The sequence below is a fragment of the Typopeltis vanoorti genome, chromosome 18 (genome assembly GCF_054136105.1).
Source record: "Typopeltis vanoorti isolate ZY-2024b chromosome 18, IOZ_Tvanoo_1.0, whole genome shotgun sequence".
Taxonomy (NCBI): Eukaryota; Metazoa; Arthropoda; class Arachnida; order Uropygi; family Thelyphonidae; genus Typopeltis; species Typopeltis vanoorti.
The window spans coordinates 8,485,299-8,511,004 of NC_143566.1; the positions used below are offsets into that span (position 1 = coordinate 8,485,299).

General features: G+C 37.7%; 1 protein-coding gene across 2 annotated transcripts in view; it reads left to right on the forward strand.

Moving 5' to 3' along the window:
• Pex5 (peroxisomal biogenesis factor 5) overlaps nt 1-18,235 on the forward strand; it is a 532,250-nt gene extending 514,015 nt beyond the window's left edge. For both annotated transcript variants that reach the window (XM_090407992.1, XM_090407991.1), the window contains exon 16: nt 15,224-18,235. In XM_090407992.1, the coding sequence (XP_090264118.1) occupies nt 15,224-15,431 (208 nt within the window). In that variant the 3' untranslated portion in view covers nt 15,432-18,235. The remainder of the gene's footprint in view (nt 1-15,223) is intronic.
• The last annotated feature ends 7,471 nt before the right edge of the window (nt 18,236-25,706 follow it).

Genomic DNA, 25,706 nt, shown 5'->3' on the forward strand with positions numbered 1-25,706 from the left:
TTGCAAATGTGGCGAAGTTAACCCAGAGGACTGCTGCAATATTGAGGTGGATGCTGACCTGCAGAGATAGGAGTTGTCATTCCATTGTATTAAATCCTGATCAGACCACACTTGGACTGTTGTTCTGAAATCCCCTCCAGGATTTGAAGGAGATAAATTAACCATGGAAAGAGTGCAGAGGTGAATAACAAAGATGGTTTCAGGACTCTACAATGTTAGTTATGAAGATAGGCTGTGGACTGCACAGTTTGGTAGGTAGGAGGAGTAATACGATTGAGATTTAAACTGTCGAGAGATAGTTACAGGATTGACACTGGGGAGTTGTTTCATTTGGTGGTATGTGGGGGGATGAGTGAAGACAAGGGGCCATCCCTGCTGGTTAAGAAAGGAAGTTGTGAGCAAGAGGATGAGTAGTAGTTTCTTAGTGTGGACGGTGGTTTAACCTTGAAATGCATAGCCTGATTGAGCAGTGAGAGCACAAATGGTCAATGAGTTGAAAGAGTGGTATGATAAACTAGGCGTTTTCTAGGGTGGCCCTCCCATGATGAGTTTTGTGACTCCATGGAGACCTAAAGTAATCCTGAATCATAATAATATTATCATCATTATTATTTGTTCTATGCATAATCTATTAGTTCTAATATTATTGTAGTGAAGATTTTACTGAATGTGCTCAGAAGAAAAATTCCTCTCCAGTTTTTGCATTCCCTTTCTTTGCTATTTTCACTGAAAATAGCAAAGAAAGGGAATCCTTTAATACAATAACCTGTATTCCAGTCATCTGGCTTTTCTTCCTTTATGCATATTTCATTTAGAAAAGTATACACTACCTCTCTAGATATGTGCAGTTGTATGTGTGCTTTAAGTAGTTCTGCTTGTATCAGGTAACCAAAAACGTTCATGCAGTTTTTCATAATAAAAATGAAACAACTGCAGAAATTTTCATAAAATGTTTTATTCATTAATATATGAGGGTGGTCTGAAAAGTTCTCGACCATAGATGGCAACACCACTGGCAAGATTTTTTTTTTCTCTAAGTTGGTACATCTGTCATAAGCATCCATGTGAAATTGCAAGTCATTCTATCAAGTAGTTTGTTTTATACAGTTGTCTGAAGCAAAAGTGTTGTCTGTATCCCTTGAAATGGATAAATTGAGTATCGTGCAGTTATAAAATTCTTTGTAAAAGAAGGTTTAACAGCACAAGAAATTCATTTGAAGTTCATAAAAGTTTATGGACACTCTTCTCCTTCGTTTTCCACAATTAAGAAATGGGCTGCCAAGTTTAAACATGGCCATACCAGTCTTGAAGATGATCCACATGAAGGACGTCCAAAAAAGTGTAACAACATCAGAAATCATTGATCAAGTGCAAGATATGGTATTGGATGAATGGCGATTCAAAGCATGTGAAATTGTTGAGACTATAGGCATTTCAAAAGAACATGTAGGATATATTCTGCATGAAGAATTGCAAATGAAAAAGCTTTGTGCAAGATGGGCGCCGCACTTGCTCACAGCAAATCAAAAATGCGCTCGCATAAAAATCTCTGAACAGTGCTTGGAACATGTTAACAAGAATAAAACTGATTTTGTGCATCGATTACTATGGATGAGATTTGGATGCACCATTTCACACCAGAATCCAAACAGCAGTAAAAACAGTGGACAAAAGCTGGTTGTTTAGCACCAAAGAAAACAAGGTCTGTTCCATCAGCAGGAAAGGTAATGGCAGTGTTTTGGGATGCTGAAGGCATTTTGTTTATTAATTATCTTGAAATGGGTAAAACAGTAACCAGGGAATATTATTCCGATCTTTTAACCAGAATAGATGAAAAAATTTGTGGGAAAAGACCCGGTTTTCAGAAGAAAAAAATTGTCTTTCATCAGGACAATGCACCAGCCCAGAAAGGTGTTTTGGCAATGGAAAAATTAAGGGATCTGCACTATGAATGGTTGGTACATCCACCCTATTCCCCAGATTTGGCTCCCTCTGACTTCTATCTCTTCCCAAAACTAAAACTCTTCCTCACTGGTCAGTGTGTTTCTTCGAAGCAGGAGGTGATTTTAGCTGCAGAGGGTTATTTTGCAGATCTTACTGAGAACCAGTACAGGGACAGGATAATGGCATTGGAGCATCGCTAGAATAAACGTATTAGTCTTAAAGGAGATTATGTTGAAAAATAAAAATAATTTTGATATTATAAATTCGTTTTTTCATTGTTAGGCCAAAAACTTTTTAGACCACCCTCATATAATATAATATATTAATAAAATGTTTTATTCATTAAAACAAATTACTTCACAAACTACAACTCTTTCCCAATGAGATACAAGTTTGTAAATTCTACTTTTATAAAACATTTTGTTTTAGAAGTAATAAACCTATCAACCTCCACTTCAATCTCTGTTTTATTGCAGAACTGTCTATTTTGCATGTGATTGTCTAACACTAAAAAAAAAAAAAAAAAACAGGTAATAATCTCTTGGAGAATATGAAGAATGAGGGAGTATCTCCCATCCTAAAGCGCAAATCTTACGCTACTGTAAGAATAGGACTTCTGATTAACTAGTCCTGGCTGTGTCTGAAGTAATGCATCCTGCCACATGCTCGAGTTGCATCGAATAGATCGCGGCCATAATTGTTTCACCTGCAGTGAGAAACTCATAGTGGACAATACCAGCTTCAGTCCACCACACACAAAGCATAGTCTTCTGGGGTTTTAGCAGTGCCTTTGAAGTATGTGGTACTCGATTATTTGGTGATAAACAATTATAACTTCACTTCCTGTTAGAATACAAGATCCATTTTTCATCACAAGTGAGCAAGTAATCCAAAAATGGTTCATTTTTATGATGTGAAATTAGTGAAAAACAAATTGTTAGCCTTTGAAGTTTATTGTCATCTGATAATGCATGCAGGACCCATTTGTTTAGCTTCTGTGATTTTCCCAGTTAATGCGAGCGTAAACGAATTGCTTTGCCACTCACGTTAAACATTTGTGAAAGTTCTTGACATGTTAATCTTGAATTATTTTCAACTGTCACTCGTAATTCTTCATTATCAATAATTGAGGATCTTCCTAAACATGGTGCATCTTCAAGTGCTTATCACCTGAAACAAATTTTTTAAACCATTTCTGCACAGTATGTTCTGCTACCGCATCTTTTTCAAATGTCACACACACATCTTACGGGACACTTCTGAAGCCTTTGAACTCGGTTTAAATTCTTAAAGTAAACAAGCATGAATTTCACTGGGTTCAACTGACATTTTAAAAGAGTTCAGTTACAGAAAAAGAGTATACACCAAGTTAGAGCACACCAATTAACTTACACATATCTGCCTTATGAGTACATAAAAATCGCACTTTGCAAACCATTACAAAATAAAACAAAAACCTCATGAACTTTTTTGGTTACCTGATATAATGTCTATCTCTGCAGTTTTGCCATTTCTGGGTTTCTTTATGGCCTTGGCCTTACTTATTTCTGCTTTTGTTATCTCTCCTTTATAATTAATATTTCAATTTCAGAATTTTTTGGGAGTATAGTTTCTTGTATTGGGGTTTCTGTTTAGTATTTTCTGACAGCGTATATGTTTCTTTACTTGTCTATTTTATCTCCTTTTCCTCATCTTTATTTTGATTTTGGAGTAATTTTCTTCTAATTTCTCTTCTTTCTTCACTTAAAAACAATGCTTTTGTCTATTATCCGTTGTTTCTGAGTTTTCTCAGTATCTGTTTGGCTGTTTCATTTTATATTTTGCCATTTTTCTTCAATATCTCCATTTTTTCTTCACTTAGTGTTATTGTTTCAATTTCTTTTGCTCCTTGTTTTAAATAGCTTTGTAGTTTCATTTGTATCTTTGCCGCCACCAGTAGATGGTCTGCATATATGTCTGCTCGTCTCCACACTCTCACATCCTGCAAGGAGGACCTCCATATTTTATTTATGGTTATGTGATCTATTTAGTTTTTACTGTATTTATCTGGTGAGATCCAGGCTTGTTTATGTATATTCTTATATTTAAATAGTGTACCTCCTATGATTAAGTTGTTAAATTGGTAGAAAGTCTTGAATAATATTCCATTTTCATCTCCTAATCTTCCTTTTCCCATCACTATTTCATATTCACTGTTGTCTTTGCATTTGTGTCTTCCAGAAGTAAGATCATATCCCTTTTTACTACTCTTGTCTAAGTCTCTCTGCAAAAGGTCATAAAAAAGCTTCTTTTTCTTCCCAGCCAAACACTGTTTGTAGGGACATAGATGTTTATTATAGTAACATTTTTGTATCTCGTTTTGAACCTAGCTTTTATTAGTCTTTTGGATACTGAGTTTCATTCCAATAGTGCCTTTCTTGCTTTCACTGTCATCATCAGAGCAACACTCCTGTCAGTTCTTCATCCTTTTAAGCCTGATTTTACCAGTTCCATTCCACCTGGTTTCACTTCATAATAAAATTTGTATCTGTCCATTTCCTTTATTATTTGATCTGCTTTTCCAGATTTGTACATTGTCCTGATGTTTCAACATCCAATCTTGGTTGTAAATTTGGGTGTGAAAGATATGCTTTCCAAGAGCCTTCAGCTTGTTGACTTCTCTAAGAGAGTTTCACCAACCTGCATAATATCCTCTAGTGATTCTTCAGCAGAACTAGTCTGATTTATTTCAATACTTGTGGTTGCTGTAACAGGAGATTTTTGATGTGTTCTGGTTGCTAGCCACAAGTACAACCCTCCTTCTTTCTCATCCAGGCTTGGGACTGGCAATAGCAGAGTTGAGAAAGCTGAAAATACTATTTAATTCTTTACCAAAAGATTTAATAGTATTAATTTTTTTGGTATTTCTTCTCAGTCACAGAGACATCTTCAGGAAGTGCAATATTAACACTTGTAATACACAAACTAAGTGACATGTGGATGAAAGGCTAGAGTCCTAACAACATCAGATATCTGTTGGCACCTGTTAGAGACTTTGGCCTACATCTTGGTATCCAGTTTTATGGTGGAAAAGGAAACTAACAATAGTGTAGCATTCCTAGACACTTTAGTAACACTCCTTCCTAATGGTAAATTCTCCTTCAAGTAAAGAGGAAACCCACTTACACAGGCAGATACATTCACAAGCATTCCCATCATCATCCCTCTCAACAATCAAAAAATATGATATTAAAAAAAACCTCACTGTCCATGCCTTTCTTTTGAGAAAGATTTTAGTAATGCTTACCATCCCCTAAGTCTGTGCACCACATCAGAAAAAATAGAATTTTAAAGAAATACAACTAATGCACAGCTTTTAAGTCCCACTACCTATTCTGCTAAGAACCAACATCTTCCATTCTCAGTTCCCTCCAAGTTGGCCTCTTATGGACAGACAGGAAAATCAGTTACCATGCACATTGAAAAACATAAAAAAAAAAAAATACATCTGTTATCAGGACTGTGGTCAGTTGAGTCTTGCAAACTATGCTTTAGATATTACTTATAGAATCAATGGAAGAAAAGCACCATCCTCCATCACAGTGAGTTTAGAATAAAAAGATTGTTTTTAGAATCTGCAGCTACCTCAGAAATCAGCCTGATCTGAATAAAACTTCTCAAAATATGGGAAACATTAATCATTAATTGCAATCCAGAGGAGGAGAGAATGTTGCGAGTAGGAACATTGAATATTGGAAGCATGACTGGAAGGGGAAGAGAGGTGGCAGACATGATGAGAAAGAGAAAGTTGGACATTTTATGCATGCAGGAGACAAGGTGGAAGGGGGAAAAGGCGAAGGAACTAGGAGACGGCTATAAATTCTTCTACTCTGGAGCGAATAAAGAGGGAAAAAATGGTGTCGGAATTGTAGTTTGTGGCAGAATGAAGGCTGAAGTAGTGGAAGTGGGTAGGAGAAACAACATGATCATGCGAATGAAACTGGGTCTTGGAGAAGAGCAACTGGTCGTCTTATGTGTGTATATGCCCCACAAGTTGGCTGTACAGCAGAAGAGAAGGATGAATTCTGGAACGTGCTAGATGAAGAAATGAGGGACCTGGAAGAAAACGAGATGGTGATTGTCGGAGGAGACTTGAACGGACACATAGAGAGACAGAATAAGGACTGTGAAAGGATGCATGGTGGCCATGGAGTGGAAATGATGAACCAGGAAGGAGAGAGGATTTTGAACTTTGTAGTAGCGTTTGATCTGGCATTTGTGAACTCCTTTTTCTATAAGAGGAAAGAGCATTTGATAACATTCAGAAATGGCAACAATAGTTCACAGAATGACTACATTTTGATTAGAAGAAAACATCTTAAGGCAGTAACAAATTGTAAGGTAATCCCAACAGATCAGGTGGCACAGCAACCAGCTGCTGTGTGCAGACTTTAAAATAAAGTCGAAGATAGGAACCTTTGGAAGCCATGAGAGGAAGAAAATTAAGTGGTTTCGCTTAAAAGAGGGTGTGAGAAACCGTTTTAGGGAGAAGGTGTTAGAGAGGATTTCGGATGGACTAGAAAGTGTACAAGACTGGTGGAGACGTAATTCCAAAGTAATTATAAGCTGTGCAATTGAGGTGCTTGGTGAAACATCCGGAAAGATTATAGAGCAGAAGGAGGGCTGGTGGTGGAATAATAATGTACAAGATGCAGTGACGGCTAAGAGGAAGGCAAATCAGAAGTGGGACGAGTCAAGTGTGGAAGAGGACAGAGAGGAGTATAGAGAGAAAAAGCGAGAAGCCAAAAGAGTTGTTGCACAGGCAAAGGCCATAGCATATCAAGACCTTTATGATCAATTAGAAAATTGATCATAAAGAAAGGAAGGACAGAGAAAAATTTATCGATTGGCAAAATGTAGAAATAAGGCATCAAAGGACATCATACATGTGAGGCGGATCAAAGACACTGGAGGAAGGGTATTAAGGAAGGATGTGAATATAAGAAACAGATGGAGAATATACTTTGAAGGGCTTTTGAATGAAGAAAATGCAAGGACTCACAGAGAAGTTGGGGAGCCTAATGAGGGGATGGTGCAGAACATTAGTAGAGTGGAAGTGAAGGAAGCTGTAAAGAGGATGAAGAATGGAAAATCGGTAGGCCCTGACAGGATCCCAGTCAAGATGACAAGATGCCTCCCTGACAGGAGGCATGAAGGCACTAGGGGAAGAGGGAATCGACCTGCTGTGGGACCTGTTAATAAAAATTTGTCAACAGGAAAATATACCTGAGGAATGGAGGGAAAGTACTCTTATCCCCATCTACAAGAGTAAAGGGGATGCCCCAGACTGTAAGAATTCAGAGGAATAAAGTTGATGTCCCACACAATGAAGATCCTAGAGAGGATTCTTGATTGAAGACTGAGAATGGAGGTGGACATTGCAAAGGAGCAATTTGGCTTCATGCCTAGTCAATCGACGACAGATGCTATCTTTGAGTTACGACAGATGATGAAAACTTTCAAGAGAAGAAACGGGAGCTACATCTGGTTTTTAGTGATCTAGAGAAAGCTTATGATAGAGTGCCAAGGCAAGAAATCTGGAGGTGTTTGAGGGAGAAGAAGGTACTGGAGAATTATGAAGACAAGAGTTCGAACCTGCCTGGGAGAGAGAGAAAGTTTTCCAGTGACAGTTGGCTTGCATCAAGGGTCAGCATTAAGTCTGTTCCTGTTTAATATTGTGATGGAGGAGGTGAGAGAAGATGCGCCTTGGACCGTGCTGTGTGCAGAATCAAGAGAAGAAGTGGCAGCTAAACTGGAAAGTTGGAGGAAAGTACTGGAAGAGAGAGGTATGAGACTGAGCAAAGGTAAGACAGAGTATATGTGTTGCAAAGTGGATGGCAGCCAGGAGACAGATCTAGAACTGGAAGGTCAGTGACTTTAGATACTTAGGTTCAACAATGGAAGTGGGATGCAGGGTGGAGGAACTGGAGAAAGAGAAATGGCTGGAGTGCTATGCAATAAGAGGGTACCGATCAATCTTAAAGGCAAAATCTACAGGACAGTAGTGAGACCAGCTATGACATATGCTATGGAAACTGTGGCCCTGAGGAAAGATGACATCAGCAGGATAGAGGTAGTGGAGATGAGAATGCTTAGGTGGATGTGCACTGTGACCAGAAAGGATCGTCTGAAAAATGATTATGTAAGGGGAACGGTGAAAGTTACGAACTTAGGAGCAAAGATACAGGAGGCAAGGTTTGGTCATGTGATGAGGGAGGAAGAGTATGTTTGAAGAAAGGTCATGCAGATGGATGTGCAGGGGAAGAAGAAGCGCATACGGCCAAAGAAGAGATTGAGGGAGATGGTGGAGGAGGACTTGAGGATGAAGAACTTGGATGTGGCTACAGCCCAAGACAGGAGATTGTGGGTGGAGGAGACTCACCACAAACAGTGATCCTACTTAAGTGGGAAAAGCTGCAGAAGAGAAGGGCTCTAGTCTTATTTCATCTACATCTTTCTCTTAGTTTTGTGTTGCCTTATCGTGCATGTTACAAGTTTTATGTTGTACTCCCTGAAGATGTTTCTGTCACTAAGACAAAATATTGGTAGGATTAAAGAGTATTTTTAATCTTTTCCAATGCTTTTTTTATGATGATCCCACACAAAATACCTATAATGGTAGATGTAGACAGCTGTAGAACCAGAATGGAGGAATCCATATTGATGATAGCTAATTAACGGTTGAATCTCCAAGTAATTGAAGAAACTGGCTGTTGATAACCTTCTCCATTACTTTTGAAAGTACTGAGGTGAGAGGAATGGGTCAATAGTTAAATGGATGACTTTTCTCTCCCTTTTGGGCTGGATGTAGGCTTACTCCCATGCTGATGAGTAGATGCTGTCAGTAGGGTGTGATAGTTTATATAAGTGATGCACGATGAGTATCAATTCTGGAGCACAACTAGAGGAACACCATCTGGAATAGGAACATTATTAGTATCAAGATTAATCAGGATTTTCCTGATGTCCTTTTGGCAAAAGTTCAGGGGAAGCATGCAGTGAACAGTTTTTGATAGTACAGGAGGTGATTTGCCTTTGTTGTCCAGGTAAGAGCTGGAGGGAAAAAAAAAAACTGATCTCAAGCGGTCCTTTTCCTTGCTTGAGGTTATCATAGTGCCATCAGGATGCAAGAGAGGTTAGAACAGAGGAGGGCAGAAGTTACATCTAACAGCCTTAGCAGGGGACCAGAAGGCTTGACTCCCATTTGAGCAGCAGTCATTGATAACTTTCTTTTTTACTTGTTTCTTGTCTGTGTAAAAGCTGAATGAGAAGCTGGAGATTTTAATTTATACCATTGAACATAAGCTGCATTTGGGGAATGAAGTCTCATTCTAGTGAGGATTAGTTCGATGCAAATGTTTGGATCAGGAAAGCAAAAGCAGTATCTGACCAATGAAAAGAGGCATAAATTAAGAGGTCATCCCAGTTGGCATAATTATAGTGCCATAGGATACGAGAAGGATGAATTGAAGAGAAGGAGACTTGAATAAGATTGTGGTCTAAATTGCCAAGGGGAGAGCAGACATCTACAGTGTGTTTGGAGGGAGAGCCAGCTAAGGAAATATTATTGGAAGAATGATGAGGATTGTCTGGTACTCTGGTTGGTAGATTACCTATACCCTCTGTCCTTTTTGATATCGAAAGGGCAACCTTCATTAGTGTTGTGTCAACTGTTTTTGACATTTGTTTCATTAGAAGCCGAGTTATAGTGCCAAGAGTGACAGTGCGTTTTGATGAACGGTCGGAAAATGAGTTTCGAAAAGAGAGCTGCATTGACTTTTGTGTCAAACTTGGTAAAAGTTTTACCAAAATGCATCAAATGCTTCAAACAGCATATAGTGATGAATGCTTATACCGTACTCAAGTTTACGAGTGGTTTAAGCAATTTCAAAGTGGTCGTGAGACGTTTGAAGATGACCAAAAGCAGGGTCATCCAAAAATGGTATTTTGGATGTTAACTTCACTCAGTGAAGTTAACATCCAAAAAGTGCTTTATTTCATCAAAGAAAACCCGAAATCATCCGTGAGATTGATTGAAGACGAATTGGGGATTCCAAAATCAACTGTGCACAACATTTCCACCGAGAGTTTGGGCCTTCGTAAATTGAATACCCGATTTGTTCCCCACAAGTCAACTAAAAACTGTATCGAATTGAACACTGCAAGGACCTTGTTAAAACTGCTTGTAAGGATCAAACTTCCTTGAAACGATCGTTACTGGTGACGAAACCTGGTGTTTTGAGTATGTGCCTGAAACAAAGCGCCAGAGTGCTGAGTGGAGACCACCAGAAGAGGGGCATCCTAAAAAATAAAGTCGCTTGGAGAAGTCAAAAGTAAAGACAATGTTGATTTGTTTCTACAATTCCAAGGGCATTATCCACAAAGAATTCGTTCCATCTGGCCAAACGGTCAATGGTGAGTTTTATCTCGAAGTTTTGAAACGATTGATAGCAAGAATTCGTTGCATACAGCATGAATATCGTGACAACCGACCGTTCGTCAAAATACACTGTCACTCTTGGCACTATAACTCCGCTTCTGATGAAACAAATATCATAAACAGTTGACACAACACTAACGAAGGTTGTGGTTTCAACAACAAAAAGATACAATAGGTGGCGCCACTAGTTTCTTCTATTTTCGAACAGAGGGTGTATTTATGTTAAGTGATGACTGAATGGCAAATGTTTTTCCTTCCAGCTTGATCAGTGTAGTTAGAATAGGGGAGCCAGTTTGTGTTATGGAAGTCCCCAAGGGGGACAATCTCACAATTTGGATAATTAGTTTGTAAGAAATCAATTTTTAGCAATAGATAATCAAAAAGGGCATCATGGTTTTCAGAGTTGGGGGGGGGGGGGGGGGGAAGCAAATGAATTAGCCTTTGACAAGGGATATCAGATTTTACAAAAGCACATGTTCCTCCCTTTTTGCAGAAAGCATCATGCAGGATGTAGCTGGGACAATTGAGGTTCTGTTAGGTAAGGTTTTCTGTAAGTAGTGGTGTATATCATTAATGCGTGTAATGATTTGAATGTTGGTGAAATGGATATAGAAGTGTTTTTTATTGCAAGAAGGTTTAGCGTTATTTTGGGTGGGTTAGGCATATTTTTATTTATTCAGTTATTTTCTGTTATATTTTTTGTATCTGCAGTTAAAACTGAATCAACCATAAAAATACTAGTATTTTTGTGGTTAACTCAGGAAACGCAAGAGTTGGGGCAAGCAGCTGGATGAGGGACCCATGTACATTACTGACACACTAGGAGTGCCTGAACTCCAGTCTAAGTGTGGCCTCAGACTGTAACCCTTGCATACCATTGACCGAGTCATCTTTCAGGCACGAACTGGCAGCAGGATTATTTTCCAGCTGATCGGGAAGCCATTAAGCTTCCGACAAATCGTTCTCTATATGTAAGTAGCATTGTTATGAAGATACTTCATGTGGGTTTTGTTTACTTATCCTTATGTATAGGATTAAAACAAGAATATAATTTCTTGTCTAAAATAATTGCTATGGGAACAAGGACTCAGTATGGTAAAGTCCTCAGTTGCACTTCTACTCTCGTTGTTTCTCCTATTATATGATTATCAGTTATCTTATAACCAAGCAAAAAAAAACTTTTCACAACTTTCCCTGATATATTTAAAAAATGTAGTTTTACACCATCTCGCCACTTGCATATCAAACGTATATAATTTTGGCATTTAGCCTGAGAACAGACTAAACAGTGAGGTTTTTAAACACTTGCTGCCAGAAGCTTAAAATGGACAACCCAAAGGATCAAAACATCCGGAGTGTATTGTGATCCGTTACATAGCAGTAGACTAAAACAAATATCTCACAACAAACACCCACAAAAACTGCACTGAACAGACAAGTTTTTTTTTTTTTTTTTTAACTTCCAGTAGCCCACAATGGGCAATCCAAGTGCTCCAAATAATCATCCGAACAATTTATTTTCAGACCTGACAAAGAGATAAGAGACCAATCAGTCTATCTTGCCAAAACAGTTATCAGTTTTTGCTAATTTCCTGGGACTGGCTTCCACTGAGGCGACCTCAGTAATGATCGAAACTGGTCTAGCTATGACTCTTCTTATAATGCATAGCAATATAAACATCCAAAAGGAAGTGTGCTTTGCATTATGAAATACTATGACAATTTATGTGAAATAAACAGCTTCTATATACAAATCGTCTAGTTGTGAAGATTACTTCACACTTAAACTTTGTTTGCTTATGCTTTGGGTATAGGACTAAAATAAGAATATAATTTCTTGTGTATTATAATTTATTTGATAATCAAGCAAGAAAAGTTTCAGTTGTTTGCAGATGATGCGAAGCTGGGAAGGATTATTAGTAATAGTGCAGATGTGGTAGCCCTGCAAGAGGATTTGAATAAGCTAAATAGATGGGCAAATGAATGGGGGTGTCATTTTAATGCAGCAAAATGTAAGGTCTTGAGGTTTGGGAAACATCGATGGGATGCTGCATTCTCTATGGGAGGAGTTATACTGGAGGAAGTAGGGGGAGACAAGAGATCTGGGTTTGATGATTGATAGAAACCTGAAATTTAGGTGACATATTGCAAAGGTGGTGAAGATAACACAGAGGATTGCTGCAATAATGAGAAAGACGCTGACCTGCAGAGATAAAACAGTTATCATTCCGTTGTATAAGTCTCTGATCAGACCACACTTGGACTATTGTTCTCAGATTTGGTCCCCAGGATTTGAAGGGGATAAATTAACTGTGGAAAGGATACAAAAGCAGATAACAAAGATGGTTTCAGAACTGTACAATGATAGTTATGAAGATCGGCTGAGGGAATGTGGACTGCAGAGTTTGGTGGATAGAAGAAGGAGAGGTGATATGATTGAGACTTCTAAACTGTTGAGAGGTGGTTACAGGGTTGACACTGGTGAGTTCTTTCGCTTGGTTGAACAGCAGGAAGGAGTGATGACAAGAGGACATCCCTGGAAGTTACAAAAGGAAACTGTGAACAAGAGGGTGAGGAGTGGTTTCTTTGCATGGAGGGTGGTTGAACCATGGTATGCATTGCCTGATGGAGTGGTGAGAGCGAGAACAGTCAATGAGTTTAAGGAGTGGTATGAGAGACTTTGTGTTTCTTGGGGGGGGGGGGGGAATCCTCTCGATAGACTTTGTGTTTCTTAGGAAGGACCTCCAACGATGAGTCTTTTGACTCCATGGAGGTCTGAATAATAATAATAAAAACTTTCACTAGAACTGTCTCTGAGTAGGAGACAAGGTTTTTTGCATTTGGCCTATTAAAAAATTAATTTTAAAAAGTGATCTTTCCCATAATGCATACATATACAAAAGAAAGTGTGCTGTGCATTGTGAGATATAGAGACAGTTGAGGTCAACAGTTGCTATATAGTAGCTCTAGCTTAGCTGCAAATATATTTCACTAACAACCTGGGGAATGAATGAAAACAAGAATATAAATTCTTGTTCTTGTCTATTATAATTTTACTTTCTAAGGAAGCAAAAAACCTTAAACTGTGTATAGTAAGCATCACTGCATTACCTCAAACAAAAAATAATGCATGTGTGTGTGTGTGTCTGTGCTTACTATATATATATATATATATTTTTTTTTTTTTGGAAACAGATTAAAGGACTATAAGCTGAGAGATAAAAAGAGAAACACTATTTTATTTTAAATAAACTGCACAACTAGTTTCATTGGGTGCATAGCATGAGAGAAATACCAACAAACCGTGTGAGAGAAAAAATCTATACATTAAATCAAAGGTGTTCCATATATCTATTCATTGCTGGGAGTGCGCATATATATATATATATAAATAAATTTAACTGACTAGAACCCGAGAAAGTATAACAAAAACCTTTAATACATCACGACTAGTTTCATCGGTGCTCCGACTTCTTCAGGTGAGAAGTAAAAAACATGGACCTTCCAGCTTAATAAAAAGTAGAATAGTAACAGTCATATTTGAATAGGTGACCTCATGCTACCGTTGACATGAGTTGAATGTGTGCGACAGCTAATTTTAGAGCGCCATTACTGGATTACTGCGCTATGGGAATCAGGCAAATTGTAGCTTAGATTGTTGTTCAAATGTGAAGGGTCCAGAAATATTTCTTTTGATTCGATAATTTTTCTTTCACTACATTGATGACGTCTTCCTTATCTGGGGACATAGTTTAGAGGAACTGCAAAACTTCCTAAACCGTTTAAATAACCAACATCAGAACATTAAATTCACATCAGAACTAGAGATTAACAGCATTCTCCCCTTCTTGGATCTAAAGATTAACAGATTACCTGACTGTCTTAAATTTTCAATTTTTCGAAAAACCACCCACACTGATAGATATTTACATGGTTCTTCTCATCACTTCCCTCCTCAGAAACTGGGCATCATCTCCACCCTTGCCCATCGAGCAAGATGTCTCACTTCCACAGAAGAAGACCTTCAAACAGAACTTAACTTCCTGAAAAACACCTTCTTAAATAATGGATATTCGTCTCGTAACATCAATAAACATTTGAGACCATGCCAACATCCTCGACAAGAAGATGATTCCAACCCTATCACTCATATACAGTTACCATTTATCAGCTCTCTTACCCCAAAACTAGCTAAGATTTTGAAGAAATTCAACATAAAGACCGACTATACTACTCTGCCAAAACTTCGTTCTTTTCTGAGTCGACCAAAACCAAAACACAACCAAATGCATTTTCCTGGTGTTTATAAAGTTTTGTGCGACTGTGGTCGACCTTATTTTGGCCAGACAGATAAATCTGTTTCACTTTGTCTTGAGGAACATACATTCAACTCATGCCAACAGTAGTAGCATGCAGTCACCTATTCAAATATGACTGTTACTATTCTACTTTTTATTAAGCTGGAAAGTCCATGTTTTTTACCTTGTTATTTTTATGTCTTATGTTTTTTATTTCTCACCTGAAGAAGTCGGAGCACCGATGAAACTAGTCGTGATGTATTAAAGGTTTTTTGTTATACTTTCTCGGGTTCTAGTCAGTTAAATTTATTTTTATAAATGTATGCATCCCGAGTAAATCCTAATTTCAATAATATATATATAGTAAGCATCACTGCATTACCTCAAATTAAAAATAATGCATGTATGTGTGTGTGTACCTACATACATACATATACATGTGCATTATTTTTTCGTATATATATAAATATCAAACTTTAAACAGCACCTTGTCTTATTTCAGAGAAGCTGCAGAACACTTTCTAACAGCTCTAAATCTGCAGAATGCTGGACGTGGACCACAGGGATCTAGGGCAACCATGTCTGAAACAATTTGGTCTACACTCAGAATGGTTATGACTTTAATGAAGCGACCTGAATTATATGAAGCTATAGACAGAAGGGATCTCAACTGGTTAAATAATGAATTTGGTATGGATACTAACACTTGACTATACCATTCATTAATTGCAATGCAATCATAAATTGATTTACTAGCAGATAACAACAAAATTTATTATATAAGACTGAAAATATTTATACATGACATTATATTTAAAATACCATTATTTATTGGTACAACTATATTTACAGGTTCTATACGTTTTGGTGATGGACACCAATCATCACAATATCAAGAGAAAAAAAAAAATTATAAAAACAAATTTATGGACAAAATTATTATTCTGTAGTTCTAGGGCTCATCACTAGAGTTTACACTGTTTTAATTATAATTCATTTATATAAGTTCCATTTAACAATTTATATATGTCAATCATATCCTACCTTTTCTGTCTAACTACTAAACATAATCCTGCTTTATTTCTCACAAGAAAGTATCCTTTCTTCTAGTCTTACTTTCACGAATACCCAAATCTCTAAACAACGAGATTTCTCTTCTTGAGATTACTCTAGCCTTAAATCTGTCTTGGAATAAACATACTACAAATATCATCTCTACATCATCTGCAAAATTAAATTTCCTGTTTCATTCAAGGTGATATATTTACTTACTAACTGTATACAACCTTATCTAACCAATGAATATTGTTGCATTTGGGGTGGTTCCCCCTAAGAGCTCCCTAAAAATATTTGACCTCAGTACAGAAAAGTGCATTTCATTTAATTAATGATCTATCTCTCCCTAATTCACTCTAGTGTCTTTCATATAGGCATTCATTTGTTATTTGCATTTTCTACAAATAGTTTCACAAACTGTTCATCAAAATTGGCATCAGTAAATATCTAAAAAATCTATTAAAATCTGCAGATGCTGTTCTTCAAAATCTATTAAAATCTGCAGATGCTGTTCAGCACCCTTTCAATGAAAGGGTGCTGAATAGCTGAATCTTATGCCGGATAGCCTCAGATATACACACTACCTCTCAAGACCTACTATTGTCATCATACCAGACTTCCACTTTTGTTGGTCACAAAGTTTTTCTGCTGTCATTAGCAGCAATAGCTTATTCTGTATCTTTTGGCCGTCAAACTGAATTAGGCCAAGAGCCCCCCCCCCCCTCTCTCCAGTCCTGATGGTTCTGGTATTAGTAAACAAATATGACAGTTATTTGTTACTGATCATTCCATTCTAATAATGGTCTTCCATTCATCCCACTCTTTAACTGTAAAAACTTCTCATGCTCCTGCCTCAACTCTTCTCTTTTTCCACAAATCATTACATTTCATCCACAATTCAGACAACTGAATTATTCACAATACAGACAACGGTCTGTATAAACATTTTAATCAAGTGTGGCCTGATCTTTGATAGAATATGTTTAGCCCTGATAGCATAACTAAATGTGCTGTAAGTGTACAACCTTTAATGGGTTTAATCTATAATTTAAAGAAGTGTATCAAGTTTACCAGGTAATACATCATGAAACTGCAGTACTCCACTTGGTTCAACATGGTAGCCGGTGTGCTTGATATTGTTACTAAGCCACAATACACAACTTCAAATATATGAGGGAGGTCTGAAAAGTTCTCGGCCTAACAATGAAAAAAATGAATTTATAATTTCTGTTTGGATTCTGGTGTGTAATGGTGAATCCAAGTCTCATCTATAGTAATAAATCAATGCACAAAATCAGTTTTATTCATGTTAAAATGCTCCAAGCACTGTTCAGAGATTTTCATGAGAGTACATTTTTGATCTGCTGTGAGCAAGTGTTACATCCATCTTGCACAAAGCTTTTTCATTTGTGATTCTTCGTGCAAAATATATCCAACACGTTCTTTTAAAATGCCTACAATCTCAGCAATTTCACGCATTTTGACTCGCCGGTCATCCAATACCATATCGTGCACTTGATCAATGATTTCTGGTGTTGCACTTGATCCTTTTTTGGATGTGCTTCATGTGGATCATCTTCAAGGCTGGTACGGCCACGTTTAAACTCGGCAGCCCATTGCTTAATTGTCGAAAACAAAGGGGAAGAGTGCCATAAACTTTTATGAACTTCGAATGAATTTCTTTTGACGTTAAACCTTCTTTTACTAAGAATGTTATAACTGCACGTACTCAATTTTATCCATTTCAAGGGACACAGACAACATTTTTGCTTCAGACAGCTGTATAAAACAAACTACTTGATGGAATGACTTGCAATTTCACGTGGATGCTTATGACAGATGTACCAACTTAGAAAAAAAAAAATCTTGCCGATAGTGTTGCCATCTATGGTCGAGGCTGAGAACTTTTCAGCCCACCCTTGTATACATTAGAATTGGTATATTTTCATATACATGTTTTTTTCTTCTCCTGATATTGGCTCACTGAAATGTAGCAATCCTGTATAACTGTCATTAATAATAGTAACACAAGAGCCTGAGGTTCTTTTGTTGTTTAAAATGTATTTATATATATATATATATATATATATATTTAAAATGTATTTATATATTATATCTGGCAGTATATTTCTTATATTGCTATATCAGGTATCTGTTACATGCAAAGAAATGTTTTACTGTTTACATCATTTTTCAAAATCCACTACTGCAAAAGCAATGAGTAATGGAGTCAGTAAAATAAGCATTTGGTAGGTTAAATGATATTATAGTGAAAATGCTGTAACTGCTGTTGATTAACCTTATATTTACAATACAAAGTGTAAGTTGTAAACATAATAATGTATTATACTGTTTTATACTACATAATATAGGATATTGTTGATATACAGAGCATAAAAATCCATTGTATAGTAACATGCATCACATTATTTATTAATAAAAATGAAACATAGCGTGATTTGGTCATTTACTATTGAATACAGTAATATCAACACAGAGAAATATATTCTATTTCAGAATCACATGAAATCATGATCTCTGTTTCATTTGACCAACAACTGGTGAAGAATATCAACCGGAGAACACAAATAAATGAGTTTATTCGACATTTTACATTTACAATCTTTTTCTGTTTTTGAAACCCTCTTGGAATGCATACAATCTATAGTGTTCTATATATATATTCAAGAATATTGAATTTGCCAGTATATTATGGTGATATGTTTTTGTTTTTATTGGAGGACAGATCCAATGTGGTTTTTTGTATTTCAGCCTGCAGAAGGGGAAAACTCACATTTCTGTATATTCTCCATGCTTATGCATTTTCTAAGATTTTCAGAAAATCAATAATCATAGAATTACCTCTGCAATTTTTCAAAAAATAAGTCTGTTGGAAAGTGAGACTTCCTTGCATTTTAACTTTTGTAAGGAATGTACCTGATTTTTGTCTCTCCATCAGGATGATACATTTTAAGTAATTCACTGTAAGTAGTTTATATCAATATTAAATGACAAACCATGTTTGACTAACACTTTTTTTTATTCATTAAAACTGAATTTTTCTCTGATATGTATAACTATGTCCCAGAATATATGAAATGCTAAAGATTGTGCATTTCAAAACGTTTCTTTCAAAAGTAGAAAAAGATTGTAAGCATAGATTATCACAGTTCACAATTAATTGAGTGTCAATACAATGCATGTCTTGAGGTGTAGGCCAAAATTTTTTTTTTTCTCTAACACACACACACATATATATATATATATATAAACACACTGCTTGAAAAGAAGTCAACAGACAACGTTACATGGCAAGGTGCAACTAGCCACATAACGAGTCGTGTTTGTAGCCGGTATAAATTGGAGGATATGATGCTCCTGAATCAGTATAACTGTGTCTGGGTGCTGCAAGAAAGGAACTGACAGAGTTTGAAAGAGACGTTGTGATAGGATGCCATGTTGCAGGGCTATCTGTTCTACAAATTGTTGACAAACTGGTCCATCCAATGTCGACAATTGTTACCATACTGAGATGGAAGCACAGGAAATCAACTGCAAGTGCTACCTGCAATGGACGACCCATCACACTGACAGAACATCACTGTAGAGCGCTGCAAAAGATAATATGTAAAAAACACCATCAGCCAACATGTTGAATGTGGCATTCCAGGCATCGACAGCAACACGAATTCACAGAAAAACATTAAGAACCGAGGCTCTCAACATGGGTTTCCATTGTAAGACTGCAATGTACAAGCCTTACATTACCTAACCAATATGTCGTTGTCTTCAGTGGTGCAAAGAGCATGTACAGCAGGATGTAGAAGCTTGGAAAGCTGTGTTATAGAGCAATAAATCACACTGTACTCTCTACCAAGTAGATAGACAGGTGTGGATGTTGCAGATGCTTGGTGAATGTCTCTTGCCAGAGTGCATAACCCCAACTCTGAAATATGGAAGAGGTGATGGTATTTTACTGTTTTTCCTGATTTATCCTTGGACCTCTGTTTGTGGTGCCATGAACGCTGAATTCCGAGAGTTATCTGAACATATGCTTGTGGAAAGTATGTCCCATAGTCATCAGAGTGAAAGGAGGCCCTACATCTTTTTAAGGTAATTCTTGCAGATAGGCTTATACATTGGTAACACGACTATTAAATTATTTAAGTAATTTACAACGTATACTGGAATATTAATTAAAAGAAACTTTAATAAATACCTCCTATGTTTCAGCAATGCCGCATTGCCATTTCATGGGAACATACAACTATGACAAGTGCACGCAGGCACTACAAAAAGCAAATGAGGCAGAAGAGAGAAAACTACTGTTGTTCCTAGAGGTGCCCCCTAGCAGGCTATATCGGGTTGTCTTGGCTGTTGGGCTGAAGTTCTGAAGATGCAAGCTTCCCAAATTTGTTGACGTTTGGAAAGTTTTTAGAGCTGAAGTAAAGCTGATTCCATGAACAATCTTTCATAATTAAATTTGCTGCAGTCTATTAACGTGGCTTTCTTCCAACGTATTCTGTGCAGGTATCCAGAGCATGGTCCGCAAGCCTGGAGTGGCTGTAATAGTGAAACTGGATGCAGTCTTTGTGTTCTGAAATCCTGACATTTGCTGTCCTGCCTGTTTGGCCAAAGTAGGACAGTTTACAGCTGCAAGGGACCTGGTATACCCCAAGTAGGTCTAGGGGAAGTGGTTGGTCTTTGGTAGAGCGGATAAGGGATACTATTTTTTATATGGTTTGTAACAAGAAGTCAGATCGTATTTTTTTAAGATTTTGGTTAGCTTTTCAGAGGTGCTCCAGATATAGGGAATAGCGATGGATTTAGTTTAATCTTTATTATGAAGGGGGAGGGGGTTGTGGGTAACTGGTTTTAATATTTTTTTGGGGTTGTAGCCTTTGGCTAAGAAAGTCTTATGTGGTTTAGTTCACTGGTTAGGGCAATTGTCATCTGAACAGATTAATTTTAGGTATTATTTTTGGGAAGATTAATTTTGTCCTGTTATATAGTGTTTTTATAACCCCATATTGTTGTGAGGGGAGGGGGGGGAATTGCTGGTGAATGTATCTGCCTGTATGGATGGGTTTTCTGTAAACAGAGAAATCAGGCTGGCAAGTGATTAGCGTGTCTAGGAAAAGGATACTGTTGTTTTCCTCTTTTTCCAAGGTGAACTGGATTCTGGGGTGTTGGTTGTTTAAGTGTGTTAAGAAGGAGTGGAGCGTATCTGAGCCAAATACCGAACACATCATCAACATAACGAAGCCAAACAGTAGGTTTTTGTGGGGCTGGGTTTAAGACTTTCTCTTCAAAAGTCTCCATAAAGAAATTGGCCATGGGTGGGGAGAGTAGTGAACACATGGCTATCCACGTCTATCTGTTTGTAGAATTTTCCTTGCCAAACAAAACAGCCTGAGTTCATTGTAGGCTGAGATATCGGAAAGAAATTTGGCTTGGATGAGCTCTGAGGTTTCCTTGAGTGGGACGTTTGTGAATAGGTAGGAGACATCAAAACTGACCATGATGTCCATATGTTGGAGTGAGAGGTTTTCTATACTGGCTTTGAAGTGGGCTGAGTTTTTTATGTGTGATGATGTGTTGCCAGTAAGTGTGTGAGCGCTTTGGCTAATTTGTACATGCAGGAATTAATGCCATCCACTATGAGACGTAATGGCACATTTTGTTTGTGTATTTTTGAAGTCCATATATTCGGGGGGGGGGGTCTAGAGTTAAAAAGTTTTAGTTTGTTGTCAACTTCCACAGGTCAAGAAGTGACCTTAAGGAGCCTTTGGAGTGTTCTAATTTGGGAGCTGGTGGGATTCTACTCAATAAGGAGGTAGGTAGCTCGATCTAACAATAAAACATTAAGCTTACCTGTGTAGTCGGTTTGGTTGAGAACAACAGTGGCATTTCCCTTATCCACTTTGGTGATTACTATTTCTTTGTTTTTCTTCATTTCTTGTAGAGCTTTATATTCTCCTTTGGATAGGTTGGTTTTTGGTGGTCTTGCTTTGGTGAGAACACCGGCTACATCCAGTCTGATATTGTTGGCGATACAGTTTGGAAAGTTGCGGATACCACATTCTATCTGAATCATTATTTCTTCGGCTGGTATTTTCTTAGAAGTTATAGTGAAATTGTGGCCACGTACCAGTGCGTTGAGTGCCTCAGGCTTCAAAGTAATGGAAGAAAGGTTTGTTGAGGTTCGGAGGTAGAGTCCTTTTTCAAGTTTTCAAATTTTTTGGTATGCCAACTTCGTGTCTTTTCAAATTTTTTTGCTGCCGAAGCTCACGAGACATCTTAGAGAATCATCCAAAGGTCGTGGTTCAGCATGTTGGAAAGCTCCTCCTCTAGCACCGAATACCTTTGTTTATGTTGGCCAGTCGAATGCACGTAGCAGTAATTTGTTCTCGTAGTAGGGTGAAGCTAGCTGACACACAATTTGGGATTATCTCTTTATTCCGGCAGCGTTTTAAGAAGGTCAAATGATTTAGTTATCTCTATATCTTCAGCTTTAGTTTGCTATATTGGCAGGACTTGCGTGCGATAGAATCTCCGTGGATGATCTTAATTCTTTAGATAGGCTTATAGTTGGTAACACAACTATTAAATTATTTAAGGAATTTACAACGTATACTGGAATATTAATTAAAAGAAAATTTAATAAATACCTCCTATATTTCGGCAGTGTCACGGTTGCCATCTTCATGGGAACATACAGCCTGGGTACCTCTGAAACACCTAACAACCTATATCTGGGGCACCTCTGAAAACCTAATCAGAATCTTAAAAAAATATGACCTGACTTCTTGTTACAAACCATATAAAAAATTAGCATCCCTTATCCACTCCACCAAAGACCAACCACTTCCCCTAGATCTACCTATGGTATACCAGTTCCCTTGCAGTTGCAAACTGTCCTACTTTGGCCAAACAGGCAGGACATCTGCTGTCCTGCCAAATAGTCGAGATTTCGGAACACAAAGACTACATCCAGTTTCACCAGTACAGCCACTCTGGTACTACACTCTGGTACTACATAACAGCAAATGAGTCTCATTTGCTGTTATGTAGTACTTTTGTGCACGTGTCTTTGTATTAAGTTCCCAAGAAGATGGCAACGTGACGTTTGCCGAAATATCGGAAAGTATATATTAAAGTTTATTTAATTTATATTTCTAGTGTACGCTGTCAATTCCTTAATTATTAGTTATCATATTAAAGTTTCTTTTAATTAATATTCCAGTATACATTGTAAATTCCTTAAATACTGTAATTTAATAGACATCATATTAAGGTGGATACCATGGCTGTTTGTTTCTCATACTTTGGTGTCTATGTACTTCTTTTCAAGCAGTGTGTGTGTGTGCACACACACTCGCATATACAGCTCATCAGAGAATGCATGATTTCAAATTTCATGTCTCTCGAAGTTTCAATTTTGAGACAATCATGCATCCTCAAACAAAGAAATCAAATAGAAAAGAATTTGGTTGATGAAAAGCTTACTGTTTGGCTCTTTTTTGTATAGGCAGTATTTGTGCATATGATTACTCAATAAATATTACGTGACACCCTCCAGGGAGTCCAAAGACTTATTGAGGAAGGGCACCTATTCTATGTCTCCAACACTCAGTCTGCCAACTACAATGAACTGCAACTACCTTCATCATCTACACCAACACCACTAGTATTTTCACAGATAATCACAAACATCCATGTCCACGGCAGGATTCGAACCCACGGCCTTTCAGCTGGCGAGCAGATACGCGAGCCGCGTCTGCATATACAATCTACAGTTTGACCTTCTTTAGCTCATATTCTCTTTGTCTTAATCTGTGAAATTAATTTTTTTGCATGGCACTTTCTAATTTTACCAGTCTTTCCTAACTTTCTGAATATTTTTTACTTTCTGTCATTAACTGTTTGCTTCATTCTTCAGGTATCTCCATAGAGCCAGAAGTCTCAACATGGAGGACACATTCACACCTCTCTGTAAACTCATTCATTATTGAAGCACTCACGACTACCTCTGACAACCCATTCACCAACCTTCAAGGAAAAAATCTGGTCCTAACATCCTTGCTAATCACATTCTTATACAATTTCCATAGGTGATCCATTGTTCTCCTCCTTCCTTCCATATACTGAAAAAAATCTTCTCCTATAAAATCCACTTTAATAACTTATATGCTTCTATCACATATTCTAGTAGCAAAGCTTATACGTTGGTCAGACATAACTGGTAATTAGTTTACGGAATTAACAACGCATATAAAGTATATTAATTAAAGGTAACTTTAATGAATAACTTCTATATTTCGGCAACGTCACATTGCCATCTTCAGGAACATAAAGATATGGTACGTGCACTCAGGAACTAACACAAAGCAAATGAGGAAGAAAGCAAGAAACTAATATTGTTCCTAAAGTCCTAATGGTGCCCTCTTGCTGGCTAGTTTGGTAGTCTTGGCAGTTGGGCTGAAGTTCTCTTAATAAAAGTCTTCCAAATTTGGGGCAGTTTCATGCACCCAAATTTGTTGAGGTTAGGAACGTTTTTTAGAGCTGCTGAAGATTCTTTGAATAATCTTTCGTATTTAAACTTGCTGCGATGAATTATTTTTGTTTGCTTCCAACGAATTTTATGGTGGGTATCTAAGGCATGGTCTGCCAGCCCAGAGCAGCTGTACTGGTGAAACCGGATGTAGTCTTGGTGTTCTGAAATCCTGATATTTGTTGTTCTGCCTGTTTGGCCACAGTAGGACAATTTGCAGCTGCAAGGGACCTGGTATACACCAGGTAGGTCTAGGGGAAGTGGTTGGTCTTTGGTAGAGCGGATAAGGGATGCCAACTTTTTATATGGTCTGTAACAGGAAGTAAGGTCATATTTTTTGAGGATATTGGTTATTTTCTCAGAGGTGCCCTGGATGTAGGGGATGGTGATAGACTTGGTGTAGTCTTTATTGTGGAGGGGGTTGTGGTTTACAGGTTTTAGTATTTTTTGGATTTTTTTGGGGTTATAGCCATTGGCTAAGAAAGTGTTGAGGATGTGGTTTAGTTCAATAGTCAGGGCCTTGTCATCTGAGCAGATTAATTTTGCCCTGTTATATAGTGTTTTTATCACCCCATATTGTTGTGGGGGGGGGGGGATTGCTGGTGAATGTATCTGCCAGTGTGGGTGGGTTTTCTGTAAACAGAGAAAACCAAAGATCCATCAGGCTGGCGGGTGATTAAAGTGTCTAGGAAGGGGAGGGTGTTGTTTTCCTCTTTTTCTAAGGTGAACTGGACTCTGGGGTGTTGGTTGCTTAAGTGTGTTAGGAAGGAATGGAGTGTCTGAGCCATGTGGCCAAATAGCAAACACATCATCCACATAACGAAGCCAAATAGTGGGTTTTTGTGGGGCAGAGTTTAAGGCTTTCTCTTCAAATGTCTCCATAAAGAAATTGGCCAAGAGTGGGGAAAGTGGTGAACCCATGACTGTCCCCTCTATCTGTTTGTAGAACTTTCCTTGCCAAACGAAATAGCTTGAGTTCATTGTGAACTGAAATAGGGCTGAGAATGAACTCAGTTCACAACGAACTCAGGCTATTTCGTTTGGCAAGGAAAGTTCTACAAACAGATAGAGGGGACAGCCATGGGTTCACCGCTTTCCCCACCCTTGGCCAATTTCTTTATGGAGACATTTGAAGAGAAAGCCTTAAACTCTGCCCCACAAAAACCCACTATTTGGCTTCGTTATGTGGATGATGTGTTTGCTATTTAGCCACATGGCTCAGACACTCCATTCCTTCCTAACACACTTAAACAACCAACACCCCAGAGTCCAGTTCACCTTAGAAAAAGAGGAGAACAACACCCTCCCCTTTCTAGACACTTTAATCACCCGCCAGCTTGATGGATCTTTGGTTTTCTCTGTTCACAGAAAACCC